Below are 12,944 nucleotides of genomic sequence, written 5' to 3' on the forward strand. Positions count from 1 at the left end.
TGATGAGGGCATCGATTTTGTACATATACAGCGGTGTTTGCAACTTCAACCCATAGAAACTTTGAAAGTCTTTGATCATGTAGCATGGCCCGGACAGCTTCCATAATCGCGGTTCTTCCTTTCCGCCACACCATTCTATTCAGAAGTATGGAGTAGTAGTCTCCCTCTGAATGCCAGCCTCAGATATGCTTGAGTGAACCAACTGTAATATATCAGAGGTCTTGCTTTAACTTGAGGGGAATGGTCCCCTTTTGAGCTTTCCTTCGGCACATCCCGGACATACACCTTCTTTCTCTACTTGGAATTCAGGCATCCGTGTTACCATCTGTCTTACATCGAGTATAGCTTTGTAATGAAGGTGGGCAAACCTTCGATGCCAAAGATCAGACTAAAGAGGTGTCATAAGACATGACACCTAGCAGAATTCCACCAACCTGATATAAAGAATCAACTCAAAACCCAAGAGTAAAGGCATCTTTAAGATTATTTTTCCATATACGTACCTTGCCATCGCTGAAGGTTACTTTGTAGCCTTTGTCTTCCATTGCCGAGATGGACACCAGGTTCTTTTTGAGGTTAGGTGCATTTAATACATACTGGAATTTCTAGCCTTCTTGAATGCTTGTCCTCTTCCTTGATTCCCAGCTCTCCTCTTACCTTTGCTATTGAATTTGTCATTCCTTTGATTGCCATTAGAGGGATTTTGATCATTGTCCCAGTGTGAGTCCTTTTTATCAGGGCACTCCCTTGCATAGTGACCTGCTTTATCGCAGATGTAACATTGTCCTTTTCTTCCACCCTTAAGTTTAGCCTTTCCTTTTGATTTAGACCTAGAATTATTTCTTTTCTTAGCATGAGAAGAAAAAGCAGCAGGAGGACCTTTAGGCAAGGGCATTTCTTGCTCTTCTACTCTTGTTTCTTCTTGAATGCATCTAGCCATTAATTCCTCGAAACTAGGAATTACATTATTGTTCAGAAGAGTAGTCCTGAACACATACCATTCGGATGGTAATCCTCCAAGAGTCGTGTGTGCCATTTCTCTATCAGTAATAGTCTCCCCAATAGATAGGAGATCGTTTTTGATCTCAGTGATTCTTAAGAAGTATGCTTGCATACTCTCATTTTTACCCTTCTTGATTTCCCTTAGCTTATTTCTAAGAAACAAAACTTGATTTGCATCATTAACTTTAAATAAACTCACCAGTCTATCGTAGATTTCCTTGGAGGTGTCCAGTTCAGAGATGTAGGCCACCAAGTGCTTGTCGATAGAGTCCCGGATGATCTTCTTCGCTTTAACTTCTCCGTTCTTCCATTTGTTCCTGGCAGCAGGAGGTGCATTTGATGGAGGCTCAATAATATTGCCTCTCACATGATCCAACACTCCTTGATCCTCAAGGGTTAGATCGATAGACATCTTCCATCCGTGATAGTCAGCTTTCTCACAGAGCTTGTCTTCAGCAGGAAAGAGTGTTGAGGACCCCATCATTCTTTTAGGATAGCCTTGCCAATCTTCTCTTTGGTGATTGCTCTTGCTCTGGCTCGGGCTTTATCTTCACCTCAACTCTGATTCCATGTTAAGTTATGGTATGTTCTATACTTATAAGTTATAACAGTTTACCTCTTTTTCTTCTTATTTCAGCTTAGCAATCACATGTACATAAAGTAAAGTGCAGATAGAACATTAAACGATTGACAAAAAACAAGCCAAGACAGAGACACAAGATGTGGCAGCTAGCCAGGGACAAACCCCACAATGTGTGGGGAAACCCTTTGATAAAATCTTCTTTTATCTTCAATAATTCAACAGAGAGAAACAATACAATAAATCTGATTTATATCAGCAGTAGCAAACCCTAGATCAGCATTAGCAGCTTCATCATCAAACTAGGGCAGACGATATCTCACAAACCAATTGTCGGATCGGCTTGATTCCACCACCAAAAGTTGTGGCTTCCAAAGGAGGTTCAGATGAACCTACAGCACAGTTCAAATGAGGAAATCTTCTAGTCCACGCAGGTCAAACTTCACTTCTGCAGTTACAGCTTTAGTTTCAACAGCTTCCTTCAAACTAGGGCAGTCGATATCTTGCAAACTGTCCGTCGGATTGACTTGATTCCACCACCAAAAGTTGCGGCTTTCAGAGGAGGTTCAGATGAACCTACAACGCAGTTCAATTGAGGAGATCTTCTAGTCCATGCAAGTCAAACTTTACTTCTGCAGTTGCAGCGTCAGTTTCAGCAGCTTCCGACTTCACATGTGTGAGGGAGAGACCAATATTGCACGAAGCGGAAGCATTTTTTGGAAGCGGAGATGCCGAAGCGTCATTTTCCAAAAATCTAGGAAGCGAAACATCCGCGGAAGCGTCTGCTATCTATATATATATATATATATATATATATTTGCATTTGTACTCAAAACAAACATCCCAAATACCAAATTAATTGTAGAAGACATGAAAACATGCATATTTTTGCATAAATCAAGATAGATATAACATCCATTGTACATTAATGATTAATTATTCGAGCATCAACCATTTAGATGCATCAATCATCTAGAATCTAGATTCTTCTCCTCTTCTCTAGCCTTTGCCTCTACCTCGATTGTCTAGGGATATTAGTCAACATTGCCCAATTTTGATCAAACTACCTAATTCAAGACTTAAAATATGGTAGAAAAAGCTTAACATGCTTGATCGATGACTTTGACTTGATTAAAAGGTAATTTTTTGCTAAGGGCATGCCGCGTGACAAAGGAATTCAACAATTAACACCACCAACACTAGGGTACATATAGGGCTTGGTGCTCTTGATTAAATGCTAATCACATACCTTCATACTTGATATAATCTAATGAAATGCCATAATCCCATTGATCCTGGATTCCTGAAAACTGTTAAGTCTGCTGAATTTTGAATAGGATATGTGTTGTCGCGCAGATTGACACGACAACGCTCAAACCGGGGGTTGTCACTCTAATCCCCGATCCCTCCGTTTAAGCTTGTCTCCCGCGGCTAAGGGGGGTAGTCCCTGCGAGATGATGAGACCAACTGTCGACCAATTGGTTGGGAGACACGATATGAAAAGCACTAGATAAATTTGATCAATTTAGCAGACCAGTGCCTTAAGAGATTTTTATTACAATGATTACTTGTTAAATGATATAGAAGAATAAACCGTGAACAACAATCATCTATCATCAGCTAAATCACAATGACCAAAACGATATCCGGCAACTGAAAATTTCGAAAAGATGAATGTTAAACCACCACGAGAATCATAAATCATTAACCATATGTCAATTTCGTGTCTCGACTTGAAAATTTTAGATCTCAGCATGAAAGATAATACATGAAAAACCACTGATACTGGCAAAACCAATTTTCCAAAAAAAAAAATTAATTTAATTTTTTTTTTTTTTTTTTTTTTTTTTTATAATAAAAATGAAAATAAAAAATCTAAAAATTCAAAATTTAAAATCTATTCTAAAACTAAATTAAACTAAAACTAAACTAAACCAAAATTAAATAAAATAAGTCCCTTTTTATTATTATTATTATTATTTTTTTATTTATTTTTATTTATTTTTTTTATTGTTTTTTTTTTTTTTTTTTTTTTTTTTTTGACCCCAAAGTCTTCTTTATTAACCAGAAACAAATTTACAAGAGAGCTTCTTCAGTCTTTGACTCACAGATCGAATCCATGAAATGACCACCTAAGACCCTATATAAAGGAAATGATCCTAACAGCTAGTTCAAGTGATCCATGTAGAAATGATCTCGACCATTGATGAGGATCAAGACATCTCTTGATCTCATCCGTCGATTTATTAACTTAAAATATTATTATTTTATTAATTAGGTTTTTTGCTTCATTTTTTTAATCTTTTATTGTTTTTTTTATTTTATTATTTTTATTCATTTTTTAATTTTTTTAATTCATTTTAAAATGGATCACTAAACTAAGCCTTCGGAAACATCACCTAAGACCTAGGACTTAGGACTCATGAGGGGATTTAAAACATTTCTCGACCCTCAGGACACATTATATCATGACTTTTACAAAATTACATCTTAAGGGACAAACCCATTTAATACAGACCCTCACAAAACACCCAGTTCTGCGACACAACTATAATCTAGCAGACTTAACACACTAGGATTTTCCTAAAGTTCTAATGACAAAATCCATCCCGGCTTTGGGGTCAGGTTTGAAGGAAAACTCTGCCGATCCATGGATCGGTGAGACGAAAAACCTTCCGGGACGTAGATTACCACTAGAAAGTTAGGTCCACCTAGGCAATTTTACATACATGACTCATGTCTGCTAAGATTATTTACAATCAATACATGCAGACTGGGTTTACAATCAAAAAGATCAAGTTGCTGATGATGGCAGGATGGCACGAACATGCTGATCAGGTGCTGCCCCTTTTTGCCAAGAAAAGGGGGATGTACTGCATGGGTAGTTGACCAGTAGAGGTCAACATCTGGCTCTACCTAGGGACACGTTGCTGCTTGCAGGAATGTGAGAATCCAGAATCTGCATCCATACGACACAAAAATAAGTAGCATCCATCCAAAAATTAGCATATACATTAAGCACAGAAAAGAAAAGAAAAAAGCTCTTCATTTATTAACTATCTAAAACATAAATGAAAATGCGGAAAAACAAGGAGTAGGGTTAGAAATACGATACAAAAGGATGCCCTACGGCATCAGATGTGTTCAATGTAGTGCATACTGAGCATTTGCCTGCTTTCAGGCAAATCTGTGGGCTGCTTGTCGGATGTGCCATGTCCAATTTTGCATATGGTAGGACTTTTTCCTATCCGAAAATCAAGCTGCTCACGGCCGTCTGATGTATCAAATCTTCGTCTCATCTTCTTTCTCTTACGTTTTTTCTTTCTGGCAGGTGGAATTACTGATGACCTGGAACTTTCTGTTTCAAAACTATCAGATGAAGTATGCATGATATGTCTTTCTTTAGCCCGCATCTGATCTTTATCATTCTTAAGTCTGTCTGGATCGCCCTCAATCAACCATCTTTCAATCGAATCAACAACCTCCCAATAATAAGATGAATCTCGTTGCAACAAATGAGAAGACTCCTGATCTGTTGATGTTTGCTGGTTTCTCTTATCCTCTGCCAGTTGCTGAAACCTTTGAACTTGTGTTTTAATGGCATCCATCTGACTAGAGTGTTCAACCTTTGTAGCACTGATTTGTCTGGCATGGTGTTCTTGCATGTCTTTTATTACTTTAACATTCTTTTCCTTTATGTCCATCAAGCAATGCTGCATAAAATTTATTTCTTCTTTATGATTCGCTTGCATGTCAGCCACTTGATTATTATGATTGAACGTCATGATAGTCATTTCCTCATCCATAGTTAATAACTTGTTTCGCATAGAGTCAATTTCCTTATTATGATCAGCTTTCATGGTCACCATATTTTCCTCTAAGACTAACTTCTTGCTATGCATGTTTCCAATTTTTGTTTCATATTTAGTTTTCATGGCTTCAATTTCTTTAGCATGCTGATTTTGCGTGACCTCAATCTCCCTATTATGTTTTTCCAGGTGGGTGCATAAAGTTTTGACATCATTGACGTAATTAGTTTGATTGATTTCCATATTTTTCACCAACATCATTAAATCTTGTATTATTTGCTTTTGCTCCTCCTTTTCATTGTTATGAACTTGATCTGCAATATTTCCGGTGGATGACACATTCTGACATGAAGAGTCGTCTTGGGATCTTTCACCATCCGTTGGACCTCTTATTAAACTATTTTTATTCTGTCGCACAATTTTAGAGGCAGAAGGCAAGCTGTTTGGATAACCATATCTATCTTCAAAAGCATTTACAATGTCATTTAAAGAAGTAAAAGAATCCTTAGGAAAATTGTTAAACCAATTCAAAGCATCATCTTTTAAAGAAAGGACAAATAGACGCATTTTGATATCACCATGACTAAACTGAGGGGGTCTGCAATATATGATCATGATGCGAATAAACAAGTCTAGATGCCTTTTAGCAGCGATTGGATCACCATCTGAAAAAATAGGTAATTCAGGAATGGCCTCCTCCGGAAGATCATGGAGACGGTGAGTAAAACGACATGGTTTAAATGAATAATCCATGATGAACAATAAGGGATCAGATGGATGATAGAACTAGCTCTTTGCTCAAGAAAATCAAAAGATGAAAGAAGTGGAGTCGCCACTTGAACAATAAAACTGATTCTAGGATCCAAGCAGTAATCAACAAACAGATATGCGGGAGGTTTCTTGTTTGGGAAAAAATAAGAAAATGGAGTCGCCACCCAAACAAGAAACACACCGAAGATATGCTGATGATATGGCGAAAAATAAGGCAATAAAAGATCCAAATGATAACCTTAAAGGTCAAATCTACCAGCTCAAATGAGAGATGAGAAAGATGAGAAGATGAATGAAAAGTCGTTTGAAAACACCGAGATAAAGTATCCCTGGCAACGGCGCCAAAAAATGTTGTCGCAAAGATTGACACGACAACGCTCAGACCAGGGGCTGTCACTCTGATCCCCGATCCCTCCGTTTAAGCCTGTCTCCCGCGGCTAAGGGGGGTAGTCCCTGCGAGATGATGAGACCAACTGTCGACCAATTGGTTGGGAGACACGAGACACGATATGAAAAGCACTAGATAAATTTGATCAATTTAGCAGACCAGTGCCTTAAGAGATTTTTATTACAATGATTACTTGTTAAATGATATAGAAGAATAAACCGTGAACAACAATCATCTATCATCAGCTAAATCACAATGACCAAAATGATATCCGGCAACTAAAAATTTCGAAAAGATGAATGTTAAACCACCACGAGAATCATAAATCATTAACCAGATGTCAATTTCGTGTCTCGACTTGAAAATTTTAGATCTCAGCATGAAAGATAATACATGAAAAACCACTGATACTGGCAAAACCAATTTTCCAATTTTTTTATTTTTTTTTTTTTTTTTTTTTTTTTTTTTAATAAAAATGAAAATAAAAAATCTAAAAATTCAAAATTTAAAATCTATTCTAAAACTAAATTAAACTAAAACTAAACTAAACCAAAATTAAATAAAATAAGTCCCTTTTTATTATTATTATTATTATTTTTTATTTATTTATTTATTTATTTTGACCCCAAAGTCTTCTTTATTAACCAGAAACAAATTTACAAGAGAGCTTCTTCAGTCTTTGACTCACAGATCGAATCCATGAAATGACCACCTAAGACCCTATATAAAGGAAATGATCCTAACGGCTAGTTCAAGTGATCCATGTAGAAATGATCTCGACCGTTGATGAGGATCAAGACATCTCTTGATCTCATCTGTCGATTTATTAACTTAAAATATTATTATTCTATTAGTTAGGTTTTTTGCTTCATTTTTTTAATTTTTTATTGTTTTTTATTATTTTATTATTTTTATTCATTTTTTAATTTTTTTAATTCATTTTAAAATGGATCACTGAACTAAGCCTTCGGAAACATCACCTAAGACCTAGGACTTAGGACTCATGAGGGGATTTAAAACATTTCTCGACCCTCAGGACACATTATATCATGACTTTTACAAAATTACATCTTAAGGGACAAACCCATTTAATACAGACGCTCACAAAACACCCAGTTCTGCGACACAACTATAATCTAGCAGATTTAACACACTAGGATTTTCCTAAAGTTCTAATGATAAAATCCATCCCGGCTTTGGGGTCAGGTTTGAAGGAAAACTCTGTCGATCCATGGATTGGTGAGACGAAAAACCTTCCGAGACGTAGATTACCACTAGAAAGTTAGGTCCACCTAGGCAATTTTACATACATGACTCATGTCTGCTAAGATTATTTACAATCAATACATGCAGACTGGGTTTACAATCAAAAAGATCAAGTTGTTGATGATGGCAGGATGGCACGGACATGCTGATCAGGTGCTGCCCCTTTTTGCCAAGAAAGGGGGATGTACTGCATGGGTAGTTGACCAGTAGAGGTCAACAATATGAAATTCTATTTTCTCCATATGAAGTCCAGTGAGGCTGGAACCACTCTCAAACATCCTGAGTCATTTCATGGTAATGTTAAAAATTTAAGTAAAAGGATGAAAATGAAAAATAAAGGAGAATGTCACTTTTACTTTAAGAATTTAACATTACCATGAGGGAGCATCTGCTATATTTATATTTTTTTTTGCCTTCATTCGTCACCCTAACCCAAGGTGGACCCACCCCCAACAAGCAAACTCACCTAAAATTTAAAAAAAAAATTGAAAAAAAAACGATTTTCTAAACGCTTTTCCAGAAGCTTTTCTGGAAGCGTACGCTTCCTCTTCCGAAGCGCCACGCTTCCAACGCCCGAAGCACCATATGAAGTGCGCTTCGGCGTTTCCGTACCACACTTCCAAATTTCCAAGAAGCGGCAAAAAATTCGGAAGCGCCGCTTCCGGCCAAGCGTCCTAGGCGCTTCCATACAGGACGCGCTTCGGGGCTTGGAACCGTGGGGGGGAGGGGGGGGGGGGGGGGGGGCGCTTCGTGCAACATTGGGAGAGACCCTTTTCTGCGCAGTAGAGAAGAGACTCTTTTCTGTGCAGTAAAGAGAGAAAGATGTGATGAGATAAGTGAGTTCAAATGAGAAAAAGTCCTATATTTATACACAACGTTGGTGTTTGAATAGATGCGACTGTTGGGCTTCTGAACCTATATGAGTTGTAGGTCGGCTTGATAATAATTCCATAATCAAAATAAATTCATATCTCCATGAATACAATCGGAATCGGATGATCTTTATATCAATCATACACCTCTGGACGAAAGAAATCTAATAAAAATATTATCAGCCATGAATAAGATGACCCACATGAAGTTTTGCCCTAGTTGCCAATTTTAACATGTATTCTGTTGATTCCATCTTACGTCTCCTCCCATCGGTGAAAGTCCGTAAAGAGCAGGGAGCCTTAGCTGAGGTGACAGTGGACTATCGCTCCATTGTTGCCCTTGACGTAGTAGTTGCCCTATAGGATCCCCTACTAGTTTGAGCGATAACAGGAACAATCCCATCAATCTGCACAATACCAATTTTACCACTCAGGCCATATGAGGGGCACTACTCACTAGTGTCCATGACTAAAATTATTCTTCCTCCAGGAAGGAAGCTTTGCTTATTTGTGACTGCTAGATCAAACAATTATTATCGTAGCTGATTACAGGTAATGACAATTTAAAGATTCCCATCTATCAATGGTTCGGTGATTCTCTATAGTGGCCTCCATCAGTTCATCCTCCCTTCTATCAGCTTGGTTGGGTCAAAGTTTCAGGTAATCTTACACTTGTCGATGGGATGTATTGTGTGACTTCCAAAATTAAGCCTTTCATCAAAATTGTAGAGCTTCTATAAAACATATAAATTAGAAAAGGACAATAAAGTAAACGAGTTTGATCTTAATCTTGACAAATATAGGACTTAGTGTGTAATTAGACATGCTAAGGAGAATAATGTTGGTGAAATTCTGTCAACTAATTGAATCGCCTCCAGACTCATATGTTAATGTGTTCGAGGAACCAAAAGGTTTTCCTCCTGTGAGGTCAATTTACCATTCTATGGATCTGCTGCCATTATCTCTTCCAACTCAGCCTGTACATCAGACAAGCATGAGGGGAAGTATCTAACTTGAAAGAAAGATGAAGTGACTACTTTCAGAAGGTAAAATTTAGCCCAACACTTTTCCTTGCAGTTTCACAGTTCCCCAAGTTAGGAAAAATGTGCCCTATCTTGTAAAGTTCCCTGCAGTTTACAAAGATCAACATTTGTCGCTTATAAAAAAATTCCAAGATAAGCTATTAGAGGTCACCTGATTTCTACTGTTTAGTAGAATGTAACAATTATCCTACTGCTTATGACATATTTACAAGGGTGTTTTATTTATAGAACATGAAATCATTTATGAAAATTTAAACGATGAACCTTGATGATTTTGGACGTATATTTCATTTGTTAGCAGGCAACACTTGAAATACACCCTTATATGGGCCATATATGTTCATTTAATCACACTAGTACAAGTCTTTCAACTTCTTAAACAAGTCTCAAAAAGAAACCATACTTACATGTAGATTTATCTATCATGTAGATAGGAATATAGACAACCTACCGCATTTGTAATGACATCAAAGGAATTATCTTCAAATGGCACTTTGGGATCCACATTCAAATCTTGTATAACATGCTCCGTCAAAACCTGCAAAATCACATGGAATGGTACAAAGATAGGCAGTCATCTAAAACTGAATATCAAGGAAAGTGAAAACTTTGTAAAACAAAACAGTAAAATACTATCATAAAGTACAATTAAGTAGCCAATAAATAATTAAGAATAGTTACTGCATGAATAATTTAAGTTTACATAAATAGCAACAAACTTCCATGTGGACCAAATGCTCTTTAAAATAGAAGAGCCCTGGATTTGAAACAGGCGAGGAGAGGAGATAACTTTGCATAAACTAAATCTTGTGAACATGTTGGGCATGTAAAGGTTCAATAACAAAAGTACCCCAGAACAGGCCAAAACATCTGTCTTGCAACCAGATCAAGTACCTTTCATAACCAGAATTCAACAACTCCAACTATCATTCGAAAACCATCACGGGACCATAATTACATTGCCAATATACATGTTGAAATTATTTCACTGCACTTTTGAAGAACTGTGCCAGAAAAACAGAATATAGTAACAAAAACAATGATGCCTTCTATTCATCTGCCATTATAATTTCAGAGACCTGTTTTTGATTGAATACCTCATCCAAATGATCTATCATGCCAAAAATTTATAGCCCACGGCTAGGGCTAGGGCTGGGCTGACTTCACCTAAACCATAGGGCCGACTTGATCATAAAGATTTCAAATTAATATTAAAAATGTCCCCAAAATCAGGCCGACATGAACTTCCCTCTTGAAAACAGTTTCAAATAACAAAAAACTCTTTTTGTGAGAGCTGACAAGGACCAAGACTAAAGATACAATCATAATTAAATTTTATGAAATTTAATGCCAAAATTTGACAAATCAAAGTGCTACCTTGAGCATATCATTTGGGTCACCTTGACCACAATGGGGCTCCAACTTTGACTAGACATATCTCCTCAACCGGGAGCAGTTATGTGGTGTGCCACCCGACAGTAGAAACAGCATGACAAGAACTGTTATCTGATGATGGTCTAGCTAGCATACTCACTGACCTTCCCATATATTTTCTGTTGAAATTTCTAAATCTACCCATTAGAAATTTAATTTGTATTTTTCTGGTTTATTTCTTCTACTTGTTAAATTCGAACAAGTTATTTAAAACATTTAAATACCGAAATAAACACATCTACATATCAACAGCTAAAAGAAAACAAACACACAAGTGACACTGTTATTTTTGGACAAATGTCCCCGGAAAAACCCAATGCGGGAAAACCGGTGCAGCGATTTTGAGGGTTTATTATTATGCAGTTTTTCCTTGAGTACAACTGGGTGCCTATCTGGCTCACCCAACAGAGAAAAATAACCGGCAACAATACCTCTCAATTTGGAAACAGGTATTCAAAAAACCTATCCCACGAAACCCCCTCCAGCAACTCTGAAGCTTTGCGTTGGCCCTTCCGGCCTCTCCGTCAGCCTCAAACCCCTCTGAGTCAGCGCTCTGAGGCACTACGCAGTGTTTGGGACCCTTTGCGTCACTCCAAGTGCCCTCTACATGGATGACGTCGTCCCTTTGGCCTCTACGCTGTCTCTGCTGGGCTCTGCGTGGCCTGCTCTAGCTGCTGCTTCTCGCTCTCTACCTCTGCGCTGGTCTCTCAACACTGTCTCTGCCTCTCTGTCCAGTACTCACTGCCCCTCGCTGATCACTGATTCGACTTTGCTTAGCAACCCTGCTCTAGTAAAACAAATGACTGATCACTCTGGTGTGTTCTCCAACTGACCCTCAAGCCTCCTCTTATACTTTTCCTGTTGGTTCTTCAATGGCCGAGATTAAATCTCTAATCAACGGCTAAGATTATATTTGGCTTGATCCATGATTTTTGGAACCTTCTAACCCAGTTTTATATTAATACCAATGTTTTACAACCCAACCGAGTCAACTCTGAAACGGCCGTTTCGGACCGAGCCAGCACCAAGATTTGTGACCCGGCCAGCAACCCGGCTCGGTTGACCGAGTCAACTATGACTCGGCCAAGTCATCCAATGACTCGGTCAACCCGGCCGGGTCCGTATAGACTCGGCCGAGTCAAAAAACCAACGGCTGGGCAGCGTTAAACATGAAAAAAAATTAACTTTTTTGTGATTTTTGGTAAAGCGCAATTCAGTTTATGGATTCCAAAGGGTAATGGTAAATTGTTAAATGCTTTTGGGGTCCATTTCCCCCTCCCAAACCCTATTTAAGACAGCCAAATGCTCTCATGATCTCACAGCAGTCTTATGCATTTGAGTGAGAGTCTTCTTTGAGAATTAGTGAGCAGTTCTTGAGCTTGTTTTGGAGCAGCAGTGAGGAGTCTTGGAGGAGCATTGTAGCTGGAGTGAGGAGCTTCTTGGGCAGCCATTTGGAGCAGCATTGAGGAGCTGATTTTTGGAGCAAGCTTGAGGAGGCAGTTTGTGCCTAGAGGTATTTTTTTCCACCTCTATAAATCTGTTTTTGCTTAGTAAATTTTAGGTGCATATCAAGAAAGCTTAGAGAGTGTTTTTTGTCAAATAAATGAACATTGAATCAATTTTTTATTTTTTTTCATTTTCAGATTGTTTTCCTAGTCAAAAAATGGCACCTAGAGCAAAAGATCCTGCTTGGGCATATGTTGAAATGGTTGATAGTCAGATGCATTGCAAGTTTTGCCATAGGAAAATTAAGGAAGGTCCTGGGGGGATTCATAGGCT

At 38.0% G+C, this 12,944-nt stretch overlaps 1 protein-coding gene across 4 annotated transcripts in view; it reads right to left on the minus strand.

Moving 5' to 3' along the window:
• LOC149199196 (S-adenosyl-L-methionine-dependent methyltransferases superfamily protein) overlaps window positions 1–12,944 on the minus strand; it is a 559,137-nt gene that overhangs the window by 275,489 nt on the left and 270,704 nt on the right. For all 4 annotated transcript variants that reach the window (XM_089402334.1, XM_089402336.1, XM_089402335.1 and 1 more), the window contains one exon: window positions 10,183–10,269. In XM_089402334.1, coding sequence (XP_089258460.1) covers window positions 10,183–10,269 — 87 coding nt within the window. The remainder of the gene's footprint in view (window positions 1–10,182; window positions 10,270–12,944) is intronic.

The sequence above is a fragment of the Pinus tabuliformis genome, chromosome 2_1 (genome assembly GCF_031772625.1).
Source record: "Pinus tabuliformis cultivar Carrire ecotype Pingquan chromosome 2_1, CPIR1, whole genome shotgun sequence".
NCBI classification, from domain to species: Eukaryota; Viridiplantae; Streptophyta; class Pinopsida; order Pinales; family Pinaceae; genus Pinus; species Pinus tabuliformis.